At 29.9% G+C, this 14,947-nt stretch overlaps 1 protein-coding gene across 1 annotated transcript; it reads left to right on the top strand.

The window, feature by feature from the left end:
* The first annotated feature begins 12,494 nt into the window (after positions 1 to 12,494).
* Positions 12,495 to 14,947, top strand: LOC120074515 (GDSL esterase/lipase At5g03610-like). The gene is made up of 4 exons (XM_039027666.1): positions 12,495 to 12,620; positions 12,703 to 12,930; positions 13,025 to 13,305; positions 14,390 to 14,947. Exons 1-4 carry the CDS (start codon positions 12,560 to 12,562, stop codon positions 14,909 to 14,911), a joined length of 1,092 nt encoding a protein of 363 aa, XP_038883594.1. The 5' UTR covers positions 12,495 to 12,559; the 3' UTR covers positions 14,912 to 14,947.

Genomic DNA, 14,947 nt, shown 5'->3' on the forward strand with positions numbered 1-14,947 from the left:
TGTCCTATGACACCTCAGGAGGTTGAGGAAATGGGATGGATTCCCTATGTATCGGTTGTTGGTAGCCTTATGTATTCAATGTTATGTACTAGACCTGATATTTACTATGCAGTAGGGATTGTCTGTCGATATCAGTCCAATCCAAGACTAGATCCCTGGATAGCGGTCAAAACGATCCTCAAGTATCTTCGAAGAATGAAGGACTATATGCTCGTGTATGGAGATAAGGATTTGATCCTTACAGGATACACAGACTCTGAATTTCAGACTGATAGAGATTATCAGAAATTGACATCAGGGTCAGTATTCACTGTGAATGGAGGAGCTATAGTTTGGCGAAGCATCAAGCAGGGATGCATCGCGGACTTCACTATAGAAGCCAAATATGTAGCCACTTGTGAAGCTGCTAAAGAGGCTGTTTGGCTAAGAAAGTTCCTTACTGATTTGAAAGTTGTTCCAAATATGTCTTTGTCGATCAATCTTTATTGTGGTAACAACGGGGCTGTGGCAAATTCTAAGGAACCTCGGAGTTACCGAAGAGGCAATCATATAGAATGGAAATATCATTTGATCTGGGAGATTGTGCATCGCGGTGATGTGATTGTCACGAAGATCATGTCAAAGCACAACATTGTTGATCCGTTTACAAAGGCTCTCATGGCTAAAGTGTACGAGGGTCATCTGAAGAGTCTGGGTCTACGAGATTTGCGGCACCTTGTCTAGGGCAAGTGGGAGATGTTACTAGGGTCTAGAGTATGCCCTAGTTTATTGTATTTTGTACTATTTTATATTGTACATTAGTCTCCTGAGGCTTTAGGACAAGTGGAAGATTGTTGGGATTGGTGTTCTAATTCTTCTGGTAGTCTCGTAGTTTGTTAACACTTTGTAAACATATTGTTATTAATAAAATAAGTGTTATTTTATAAGCATTTACTCAATCCAATAAACTAAGATCCAAGGTTATTTTATGTAACTTAAGCATATATGTGAAGACATACAAGTGAATCATGCCTTAAGTAATGACGTAAATGGTCAGTAGTATAAGGATAGATGAAGGATACCTTATCTTGGTGACACTACGGATATGACCCCCTTTGTAGATGTTACAAGTGTTGTAAAATGCTACAAATCGTATGATCCAGACCATTCATATGGAGACATGTGAACGAGGATATACTGTACAAAAAGTTTGTATAAGACCGGATCACGAAATGATTCATCTTTTTATATAACGATGTTCGTCATTGAGACTTACATTTCACTTAGAAGACCATAGGTGACATGACCTTAATCCTGAGTGAGTTAGGAACTCCTACTTATGAGGCCGGTCCTTTGATTTGTATGGGTGAGAGTGGCCAGATTGTCAACTCAACAAGCCTACCATTTTGGGGATTCATCTTATTGGGAAGCTGGGAACTCAGCTATACAAGACGAAATTCACTCCTTTTTTGAAGCAGGGGTTAGTAGATAAATTGCTCCCTTAAGGGCTGATTCCGAGTCTTAAATATAGTGGTCACACCCTCTCTTGGGAAGAGAGGACTCAGTCATAGCAGAACTATGACTTATTGTTCATTAGAGGAATCAGTGGTACTTAAGGTGTTAGATGTAACTATAGGGGTAAAACGATAAATTTGTCCAGCTATACTTACAGAAATTTGTGAAGGGTCATCGCACTATTGATTGGTTGTATGGACAAAAAAATATATATGTAGTGCGAAGAGTGCAACTATCGATCTTTAGTGGAGTGACCAACAGTTAACGGATGGTGCATCTTGCGATTAAAGAATTTAGTCTATTTTTCACTTACTGTTGGAGCTTCAAGCTACAGGTCCATAAGGTCCCCTTGGTAGCTCAATGGGTTCAAGTTGAGAATCAGATTTTGGGTTAGTTTGAAGTGTTCAAATTAACAAGAGGAAATTTGATTATATATGATATGATTAAATTGATTCAATTATATATGATATAATTGATATGATGTATTTGATACATTATTAATTTGAGGAATTAATATAAATATGATTTATATTAGATACCATAAAATAGAAAAAGAACTATGGTTTATATGTTTCATATGATGAAATATTAAAACTATAGGGTATAAATATAATATGATAAGTTGGTTATTATATTTATTTATAATATATTAATTATATGATAATTAATTATTCTTTTTCTTTAATAACCGACTTGAATGGAAGGTTATGTATAGTTTTGATAACTGTGAGATAAAAAGAAAAATGATTTTCCAAAATCAGAGGTTGATGATTCATTGAATCGGTCTTACAAAAAAAAAAGACTATTAAGTAAAAGAGTTTTACTAAACGATGGCATCTCACAGACTAGACGATTGAGTACCGAGTTTACTATACGATAGTTACTCGTTACTACACGATCGAGTAGCAAATCTATACAATAGGCTTCTTCCTCTACACGATCGAGTATCAAGTCTATGTGATAGACTTTCTTCCTCTGTCTCATACTCGATCGTTTACCTCCTTCATTCCTCTATCCAAAGTCATACAGAGCCCACAACTCCCGAATTCTCACACTAAGAATACCAAGATAACTCTTGTGGTGGTGTTCTTGTTCCGCTCGAAGGTCGAGGATCGAGTTGCACTCGATAGTGATCAAGGATTCTTCAGTTCGTGCTCTTGGTTGTTCTGATCATTGCATTCAATTTTGTGCTGTTGAACAAGTTTCTGTAACTCTTGTGGTGGTGTTCTTGTTCCGCTCGAAGGTCGAGGATCGAGTTGCACTCGATAGTGATCAAGGATTCTTTGATTCGTGCTCTTGGTTGTTCTGATCATTGCGTTCAATTTCGTGCTGTTGAACGAGTTTCTAAACGATCGAGGGATACTTGAAGAAAGAGTTCTTCAAAGGTTTGCATACTCTATCACTTGTTTAATTAAAGAAGCATGCTTGTATTTTATTGTTTATGCATAATCTGTTCTTTGACTGTAATTGTTTGCGTTCTTTCTCAATGAAATTTGGAACGATCAGCTTTCGCTTACTGGTTGTCTATTTAGTGTTCCTTCACGAGGATCTAGTGTTACTCGATTGTGTTCGAGGTTCTACCAGTTCGTGCAGTTTCCTGGTTTGTTCGTGCTGTTGAATGCGTTGCTAAGTTTGATCGAGGGATACGTGAAGAAAAGGTTCTTCAAAGGTATTGTCTACTCGATCTCTTGTATTTTCCTTTTGAAGCATGCTGTAATTTACTCTTTATTCATAATTGTTCTATTAGAATATAAATATTCATGTTCTTTCACAATGAGATTTGGAATGATCTGTTTCCGCTCATTGGTTTTCTATGTTAAGAGTTCCTTCCTACACCTGTTCCTTCCACTCATTGATTCAGATCTGTATATCCAGCCATCATTTCAAATATAATGCATCTGCATCGACTTCCCTCTGCAGATCCACGCACAGATCTAGGTGTCTTAAGGTTCTCTGTTCAGACATTGATCTCTAATCATTCTTTGTCGTCGGTACCAAATCTACTATTATAGGTCTCTGTTCATGTACCCAAATCTCCTCCGTTCTAGTTCGCTTTAGATCTGCTTCGTGGAGTTTGCCTTTCTGCTCCAATTTTGTTGGAGATTTGTTTTATGGGATACATTCATGCGCTTTGATTTCATGGTTTTTATTTTCGTTTAGATTTGATTTCGTGGGTTTTGTGGGTTACATCCGTGAAGCTCTTTTCAGATTTTGATTTAATTAAACGCAAAATGATCGACCAAATGTGTATGAGTGATGAAAATAGAAACAAATATTGTCTAAGTGAAAACATACACTGTTAATGAAATAATAAATTTTGAAGTATTCCAAGAGTTAAACATGCTCGTAATTTTCTACATTAAAATTTGAAAATTTGCAAACACTAATCTATTTCACATATGAAAGCTATTTTTTTAAAAAGTAAAGTTATCAGTTATAACAATCTTAAATGGGGTTTTAGTCTCTTTGTTATATTTTTTCGTTAATTTCTATTATTTTTTTAAAATAAAAAATTATTTTAATAGATTTTAAGACTTTCTCTCTCTCTTTCCCTTTTCCTCCATCTCCTTCTCTTTTTCATTGTTCTCTTCTATCGGCTCTCTTCATATCAATGCCCTTTGCCAATAAATTAGAGGAGAATTTGAGCATATGACAAATTTTAGAGTTTGGTTTTGAAAATTGGTAAAATCGATAAATAATAAGATTTATGGCAACTCACATGACATGTGACTACGAATTTTTAAATTCCTGTTTTACCCTTGGGTTTGTAGCTTTTATTATTGATGAAAGTACAAATATATGGTAAATGTAGAATCATAAATAATGTTTGGATTCTGTATACAAGGTAATTGTTGATGTATTTCAAAACAATTTTTAATTTAGATTCTGTTTAATCACTTTTCGAATTAATCTTACTTGAATTAAATATCTAGATTTTTCTATCAAATTTATATTTTAAATATCTATATATTATCAAATTTCATTTATCTAATCAAAATTTTAATTTATTCAAATGTCTGAATTGTTTTTCATTATGTTATACATATCTTAATAAATTAAACGAATATTTTTCCATATTTTTGAAGGTTTAAATTGTTTTGTAGATATTATTAGATTCAATTATATATATTTCATATTTAGTCACTATTTTAGTTGACATTGATAACACGTGACTTACCCTTAGTTGGTTCGTATGTCCGAAATATTAAATACAATGTATTTGTAATTGTAGAGTTTTATTAATAACTAAGATATAAATACAGTATAAGTGGAGAGCTTGATTAATATCCGAGATATAAATTCAATGTAGTTGGAGAGCTTGATTAATTACCAAAATAATCATATTATAATCTAACTGATCCAATCTCAAAACTAGAAATGAGCGTCATTCCGTAATTTTCGCAGTTTTTTGGAATTTAAATTTATTTTTAATATTCAAATTAGATTTTGATAACTACTTCATGAATCGATTTAAAATAAACTATCTCTTCCTTATTTTTCTCCCCAAATTGATTGAAATTAGCTATCTGTTTGATTTGATTTAATCACTTTTCGAAAATATTAAGAAATAATCAATCTTTAATTTTTTTTATCACCATTTTGATTTTAATATATAATATATCTTTAGATTTTACATTTTTTTATTCATTTTTTATTATTTTCAATTAGGATTATTTTTTTTATATCTTGATTAGGATTTTGCTTAATATTTTATACATATTATCATTTAACAAACGGTATATTTCATTTAAATTTTATCATTTTTTGTATTTTTATAATCACCTTTTATTCATTATCATTTTATTATATTATTATATTATTAATTTTTCTTTTTGACAAACAAATAAGTATCCAATTTCGTACTTTTGTTGATTTTCCTATGCCTCTATTACGAGTCGACTTTTTTCATAGGTTTTGTAATTGACAAAATTATAAATACAATGTAATTGTTGAAGCTTAAATGAAAATGGAATTATGAAGACAGTGTACTTGTAAATAAACCAACCCCCATCCTGATTTTTCTCCTATGAATTATTTGAATTTGTATCTTATTATCAAATTAGATTTTATTTAACTACTTATCGAATTAATCACAATAAACATTCCTAATTTCTTTCTCTATTTTACTTTTGAATTTATCTTTTATTATCAAATTCAATTTTATCCAACTAACTTTTGATTTGTTTAAATGTATATCTAAATATTTTATTTCATTATTTTATACATATTGTTATCAAATTAATTTGATCTTTTTTTTTATATTTTCGATATTTTTTATTTTTCATATATAAATACGTAAAAATGGCTTGTTGTACTTGAAAGGATATATATATANATATATTGTCCATTTTGTTATTAATATTAATATTAATATCACCATCATCATCATTATCATCATCATTATCATTATTATTTATTAAAATAAGATAACAAAAAAAATCCTAAATCTCATCTTCTTCATTTTCTTCACTTAGTTGCCTCCCAAAAATCTTTTTTTCTCCTCCGCAATCTCATATATGCAATCATTGGTTCAACAACCCTTTCTTGAATTCCATCGTCTTGGCTAGTTTTTGACGACCACCCTCGAGGTTGTCGAACTTTTTCGCTCGCACACATATTTCCTGTTTTTGTTTCTACTTTAAACCTCATTTTCAACAAATAATGTTTTGAGATTGATGGTGTTTAAAGTTTTCTTTCAAGATTCTATGAGCAAAATGGTCACATGGAATGAAGACGATGAAACTCTCTACAACTTGCTTGATGTCAAACGCAATCATATTTTCAATAGTCACATCGTCCTAAAGTTGCAATTCCTTCCAATACTCACTTGCCAACAACAACTCCATGGGTACAATCCACGTTGCTCTTTCTCACCTTGAAGAAAATCCATCATTGTAGACATCCATAAGTTTCTAATGACCTTCACTGCTCGGTCATCATCTTCTCTCGCATACACGCGTTCTATAGAACCATATTGAGTGATTGTTAATTTTTGCTTCTAGAATGTTTAAATATTGTGCATTTGTGGTTCTAGAATGTTTAGATAGTGTATTTGTAGTATTCGTGTTGTTTTTGAAGCAGTGTATCTTTGCATTCTTGTTTGTACTTATTTTGTTCTTTTAGGGTAGTTTTGTCATTTACTAATTAGTATTTTCTATTATATAAATTCGTTTTACTATTTTTATAATTTTGAAATGTTTTTACCATTTTTTCAAATAAAACTTTAAAATTTACTATTTCTCTTGCCAGCCCTAAATTAGAGGAATGAGTAAGAAATTAGAGGAAAGAGAAAGAAATTAGAGGGCAAGCCCAACCCATCAAAGCGGTCAACATCTATGAAGCACAGACACAGATACGACTACACGATAACAATAGCACAAAATAGAATACAAACACTGAAATACATTACAAAAAAAGCAACATCTAAGATGTTGAAGTACAATAGTTGATAAAATGCAATAGAAAAGTGACTCATATTAAAAAGAAGAAGAAGAAGATTAGAGGGAGAAGTATGAAAATAAACAAAGAACTTCTTCATTGAATTGTTGAAGATATCTAAATGATTTATATTTTGATGGACTTTGTGGGGACTCAAATGTGAAGATGAAGATTAGATGATTCTAGTATAGGGTTTAGTCCGTTATTTTTTTTCCTTTTAGCTTTGGACTCGAGTAGTGAGTTTTTAAAATAGGTTGCCTAGTTTTAGATTGGGAAAGATTAGATGAGTTGCTTCTTTTTTTTCTTTAAAGAAAGTAAGCGTAGAAATAGATACGTCAAATCGCGTGTTAGATACGTATCTGGGAAATATATCTTATACGTATCTGATACTGACCACGTGGCTATATTTTGGATGGCCATAAAATAAAAATAGGGTCTGTCAAATAGCCAAAACGAAATGAAGTTTTTGAAAACTGGTCAAATGTATTTTTCTTTATGAAAATGACTAAAAGATGAGTTTTGATATTATTTAAATTTTAATATTGGACATAAATACCATTATTGCCTAATTTCTATAATTATGCTGTATTTTAAAAAAGAAAATTAATAATCTAAAACAAGATCTAATAAACTTAATCAACCAAAATTTAACCTTAATTCGTGTGTGTGCACGTGCATGTGTGTAGAAAAATTAGACTTTGATATTCACCAAAAAATTATTAATCATCAAGAATATTTAATTATAATTAATAACTCAAAATTTATGCACGAAATAAGCAAATACCTTATATTCAAAGTAACTATTAAATACCCTCTACCCATCTGCTCTAAAAATCTTACTTATACTAAGTCCCACAACTACCTTTACTCATATTGACTCACTCAAATAATGCAAATAATATGTATTAAAAAAAAAGGTCAACTGAACCACACAAATACCCTAAACTAAAAATCTAGGAAATGAAAGTCAAAGTTAGTGTAAAGCTGTGCGAAAATTGTAATATTTACATTGTATTTGTGTTGCTTATAGAAACAAATTTAGTGTAACTGAGAAGTGAAAAACAAAAACATAAATTAATCAAATATCTAGAGTTATCGATTAGAGTACATAATGAAATACTTAAAGTTAAAACAAAATAAAATCCACCAAGGTGATTTTTTTTTTTTTTTTTTTTTTTTTTGCTATTGTATTCTGTGGTGCTTGTTAATAATCCATACTACATTTTATTTTCAATTCTTGCTAAAAATTCACACCATATGCTGTTTTCAATTTTTTGCCGTTGAAAGGAAAAAGCCTTTTTTGTTGCCATGTTGATCGAAATCTTCAAGCAGTAGGGTTGTTCATCGTTAATCCTAATCCGTTAATCGACGAATAAATTGTCGTGTTGATCGAAACCCTCAAGAAGCAAGGAAAAACCAACATTGTAATCTTAATTTAATTAAATTTAAAATCAAATCCCAATAAAATCTTAGTTTAAAACTGGTGTGGGTTTTCCTAAAATCATGGGAAGTTTTCTAAAATGACATTTTTTTTTTCTTTTTATTTGTTGTTGTGGATTTTTCTAAAATGATGGGTTTTCCTAAAATGAGGAAAAATATCCATCATCCACATATCAGAGACATGAGTAGAATTGGAAAATAAAATATGAGGTGGGACCGTGGGGCCTACAATTTTGACCATAAATCATATAATTAAAAAATAGTCATTCTTCCAATTGTATATCTGAATTTGATCATTCTACACTTATTCAATAAAATATAATATATTATTTAATGATACGTATAATAGAAGAAATTCGACAATACATTTCTTCTTCCATTCGAGATTATGCGGATTTTATGAGATTTTTTTCCTTATTCATAAATGTTTTTCAAAGTTTTTGTGGTTAATGGCCATTACTTTTAATTATGATCAGTTCATTCTAGAAATTCTTACATTTAATTTAGAGAATGTATATGTATCAATAAAACTTTATTAGTTTGTAATATCCACCTCGAGTTAAGAGGTTTAATTTTCCAAATAAAGGTTTATGAATTAAAATCAAATAAAATTTAATAAATCACAGACTTCAAAATATGAGTTCAATAGAATAAAAGTGAATTTGGTTGAATTATAATTCACATACACTTTCTCTCAGTCTCTTAAAAATATATATATGAAATATTTAAGATCCATTTGAGTTGATTAGAAAAAAATGTTTTTAAAAAAAATATTTTATTTAAACTTTTGAAAAAAGAGTTTAAAATATACTTTGAAAGTGTTTGAAAATTTATTTTGAAAGATGGCCAAATATTTTACTTTTTCGGGTAATAGTTTTAAATGGTAAAATTATTGAAAATATTTTCAAATATAGTAAAATGTTATGATAGAATTCTATCGCATCTATTACTAATAGATATTGACATTTTGTTATATCTGTAAGTATCTCATTTTCTTAAATTTGTAAACAACCTTAATTTTTTCTAAAATGACTTATTTTTAAAATAAAACACTTCGATAAACCAAATACACTCTTATACATTTTTGCATCATTTTTTTTTATCTCAATATATTTTAATTTTTTTAACTCAATATATTTTATTACATAGTTAAAACGTAAGAAGAGATAACAACACATGAGATGACAATTGACAAATATATATACCTCATCAACTTAGCTATACTTAAATTCACCATTACAATGTTACTTTTCCTTTTTAATTCAAGTTTTAAATTTAGAAGCTTGGTTAATATTTTAAGCCCTTCCGCAAGGGACATTATTATTCTTTGGATCAAGATTATTTCTGATTTAATTTTTTCAATATAAAAATATTTAGTATAGGTTTGAGAGTAATTTTCAAATCGTCAAAATCACTTTTGTCATTTTTTAAAAATCACTATAAAATAAGTTTTTAATCACTCAAAATTAATTTAATATTAAAATTTATTCTTTTAAATGTAATTTACATATTTTAAAGAATTGAAAATATGTAATATGGATTTTAAAAATAATAAAAATGATTTTAACCATTTTAGAATCACTCCCAACATATTTTCATAGTATCGAGTTTAATTTCCATTCTGGAAAACTATTTCTCAATTAGATCTCAAAAAATTGAAAAAAATGAATAATACAACAAGCAATTCCCTTTCATCACACACATATAGATTTCAATATTTGGCAGCTAGTTAATATCACCCCACTACCAACAGCTCCAGCATGTAACCAAAAAAAGGTTAAAGCCGGACGATTATACCAATTTTCTTGTCCAACATTACGGTTATATTAAAAAAAAAATACATAATAATATATGCTTTTAACAAAAATCACAATTTGTAAAATGCACACACAAACATTGAACAATCCAAATATTATATCTGTAAAATGTCACACTCATCTGATACCATCCTCAAAAAATCAGTCCAAAGAAAAATGCTTGTTTATTTCAGAACCTGGAAGTTACTAAAGCTTGTTGGTAACTCCTTTTTTTTTTTTTTTCTCACTTTTTCTTGCAGTTGATGGCAAAATTTGGAGATAAGAGACTCACTTGAGGTTCACATGCCACACCGACGATAATTTACATTTTAGGGAAAGAGTCATTTGCAAAACAATCGAAATAATACACCACTGTGGTGTTTGCTATAGACAATCTGATACTTTAATTAGTTTTCAACACAAGACTAGTCTGAGCAAACAATACTTTTGGGAAGAAGATGAACTTAATTTTTGTATGGAATTATCAATTGAACTATTATGTTCTATATATATAGTAGGGCTAAACCTAAGGTTTCTTTTATCTTTTTAGGAAAAAAATTTAATTTTCTTTATCATCTAAGGAATAGAACTCTTGAGGGCTTAATCAGGCCACATGGAAGTGCTGAATGAGGCTTTCAAAAATAAGCTCCACATATCTAGGCAAGTTGCCCTGGCAGAGGCCAAACGGCCCAATTACTTCATTGTCCTTGGCATCTGTCAAAATGAGAGGGGCGAGTTGCCCGACCAAGGTGGGCCAATTGGGTGGCAGCCCAAATGAGGCAACCTTATCGATTTTATCCTCAGATTTGACTTCCTCTCCTAGGCTTTCTCTCAGGTCTAAAATTACCCATAACATCTTGTTTTTCATTTTCTTTCTTTTTTCTACAAAAATAGTTATCGAAAATAATAGAAATATGTTTAATAAACATTTATTTTATTCCTCATTCTCTAAAGTTTCAAATAAAAAATATTTTTTTAAGTGAAAAGTTAATTTTAAAACTAAACAGAAGGTTCATATTTATTTGGTTATATATATAAATTTTTAAAATATCTATTTGGGTCCATAAACGCTTATAAAGAAATTATTTTGATCCTTTAATTATGACTTACTTATCTACCTAAAATTTGGTTTTTTCGATATGTTCACTAGCTTATCTAATTTAAAATATTTCTCATATTAACGTACTAATACACATATTAGAAATTACGTCATTAATGTTCCTTAAAATCAAAATCAAAGTAAGATTTAAAATGATTATTTTTTAAAGCTCAAAGATTAAAATAGAGGTCTATAAAATAAAGTTCAAATTAAGAACCATACAAAACTTAAAACCTAAAAAATTTACGATTACGTATTTTATAATTTACGAAAAATATAATAATGCCATTTATTTATGAGGGAAAAAACAACCTTGATTTTGATATCTTCCAAGTATCTAGTCTACCATTTAATTTTTTTTTTAATAAATATTACAGAGAAATAGAAAATAATTATCAAACACTTGATGTTTAAATGACTTGATAATCCGATAATTCGTACTACCCAATTTGATTAGTTTTGTTGTTGATTGGATTGAATTAAATTTTTACTATTTTTGTTGAATTAGATTGGGTCACGTACTCAACTCAATCTGAATTATATATATACACACACAAAAGTATATATATTTCTTTTTATTTAAAGTTTGATTAATTTGTAATTTTTTAATATTTTTTTCCAAAACTTGTTATGATATTTATCTTTGTTTACATTTTATAATAAATGTCATAGATATTTGGTATTTAATATTTAAATTTTATGAGATTTTAGTTATTAATTATGTGGTTGTAGATAAATTTATATATTTTTAATTAAGAATAAATAAATTATAATCCGACAACTCAACGAACTTAAATTTTTGGGTTAGTCAGAAAACACTCCCAACCCAATTTATATATATTTTTACCTAATTTTTTTTTTAATGAATTAGTGGTAAGATGAGAGATCAAACCTTCAACTTTGATTAAAGAAGTACGTGTGAATTATAGCTAGTCTCATTTCTTATCGATTAACTTTATATCACATAAATGAAAATCAAATTTATATATATAAAAATGGAAAACAACAACGTAAAAATTACCGAACGAAACCTTTTGGGAAGGAAAAACAAACTTTCGAAGCGGTGATGTTTTATTGCCTTAAACAATATATTTTGTCACATATCATCCATTTAATTCGACCCTTTATAACATGATTAAGTGGCATCTTGGCCGGCTACCACTTAACTTTATATATGTATAGGCCGTTAAAGCATACACGATCAGATCAACTATTCAACACTTGCAACACAATTTCCCTACCATCGCAGCAGCATATATGAGCATATAATTAAAATAATTATCATACAATAATGAACTTTAATCTGAGCCTTCTCTTCTCTTTCTTCTTTTTCATGATCTCTCTCTTTTCTGGTTGGTTTCTGTATACATTTGATTCGAAATTAATAAGGTCTTTTCTTGTTAAAAAATTTAAAATTTAATTTGTCGTGTACAGGACAAGGATCGGCATCGGCGGGTAGGTATTACGGTGACCACCACCACCACCACCACAGGCGCCACCGTTTGCGGCCAACGAAACTGTTTGTTTTTGGGGATTCATATGTTGATACTGGCAACATTCTGCTTCCCTTTTCAAGTGCTCAGCAATTTCCCTATGGAATTACTTTTCCCGGAAAACCCAGTGGTCGTTTTTCCGATGGTCGTGTTCTCACTGATTTTTTAGGTAATTAATTATAAACTGATTCTTAATTTAATTTCTCTCCATCTGTAATATACTATGAAATAATTAAGTAGGAATTATGATATGTAATTTGCAGCAAAACATTTAGGGGTGAAATCTCCGATACCATTCAGTATCCGAAGTGAAGTTGGGGTGGAAAGATTGAAAGAATCGGGTATAAATTTTGCATTTGGTGGAACAGGGGTTTTCGACACGTCGGTTCCTCTCCCAAATATGACCACACAAATTGATTTCTTTCAACATCTTCGACATGTCGAATCTGTGTTCAGTAATGGAGATGCCCAACACTCTGTTGCACTTGTCTCTGTTTCTGGCAATGACTACTCTTTTTATCTTGCCACTAACGGCTCTGCCCAGGTATCAATTTCCATAATTTTTAATTCAGCAATGTTCATAATTAATTATTAATCAGTTCCTCTTCTTTCACAATGCATTAGGGATCGTGTTCGTTTATCTTGATAGAATCTCTGTTTACACTAAAAATATAACAGGGAGTGGACACCATTTTTGTTATGGATCCAATTTGGAAATACGAAATAAAAATAGGCTAATTATTATCAGCCAAATAATGTTATATTTAAATTGAATATGTATTTGAGACTGTGTTGTGTTTTGTAATATTTGAACTGAATGATTGTGCTGTAATGTTGAGAGTTTATAGTTGGACAATTTAATTAGAATTGTAATATCATTAAGATATTTGGAAATTATTTAAGCCCGATTGGTTTTTATTTATGATTTTTAGAAATTAAGTTTCTAAACTTTACGTTTATCACTAAATTTTGATGTTGCATTATCTACTTCCTATCCATTTTTTTAAAAGCTAAACCAAGTTTTTGAAAACTAACAAAATAGTTTTTGATTTAGAATAGAATTTTTCTTTTAGAAAGTAAAAACCATGATAAGGAATTCAAGAGAAAAGAAATATAAATTTTTAAAAATAAAATTATTAGAAAATGATATCTTATTTAAACATATAGTTTTTGAAAATTTTTGTTATATTGGTTTGAAATATTTTTTTAATTTTTTTAAGTGTATTAGGCCGGAAAAATCCAACCACAAACTTCTTAATCTTCAACACATACTTTAGTTTAATTGAACTAAGTTTACTTTGACTGAATAAAATTATTATTTTTCTAAAATGGACAACGGACAAATTGATTTGTGCAAAATTAAATGGAAAGTTTCATTGTAACAATATATTAGATAACATGAGGTTTCATTTCAAAATTGGTAACGAGAGGAGTAACTCATATATTAAGCATCGTAAGATCCCTTGCTCTTCTTCAAGGTGGGATCGTCGATATGTTTATTAAAGATGATGTCTCTTTGGACTCACAATTCTTGGATCGATTTTTAATTTCATGAGTTTTAATACGATATTAGATAACATGGAAAAACACTGATCTCTTATAATCTTTGATATTTACTTATTTCACAGGGATTGAAACCGTTCATAAACTCTGTAGTAAATCAAATTGTGATAGATTTGAAGCGCATTAGGAGATTAGGAGTGAAGAAAATAGTAGTGACGGGGCTAGGCCCATTAGGATGTCTTCCTATATTTACAGCTCCATTCTCATTCAAGCAATGCAATCAAACCATAAACTCCTTCGTCCGTTTTCACAACTTTCTATTGAATCAAGCTGTGGCCAAGCTCAACAAAGAAACAAAACATGCTTCGTCGTCTTCTAAAATCTTCGTTCTTGATGTGTATGACGCGTTCTTGTCCATAATTCAGAGCCGCAGCAAGAAGCCTGGAGTTGTGTTAGAGTTTAAAACGCCATTGAAGCCATGTTGTTTTGGAGTGAGCAGTGGATTTGAGTGTGGGAGTGTGGATGAACAAGGTAATAAAAAGTTTGTGTTATGTAATAATCCCAAATCAGCTTTCTTTTGGGATTCTGTTCATCCTACTCAAACTGGATGGTCTGTTGCGTTTTCCTCTTTCAAATCCTTTTTCTGATTGCATTTTGATTTACTAAATATTCGTGTGTGCCCG

The sequence above is a fragment of the Benincasa hispida genome, chromosome 3, assembly GCF_009727055.1.
Source record: "Benincasa hispida cultivar B227 chromosome 3, ASM972705v1, whole genome shotgun sequence".
Lineage (NCBI taxonomy): Eukaryota > Viridiplantae > Streptophyta > Magnoliopsida > Cucurbitales > Cucurbitaceae > Benincasa > Benincasa hispida.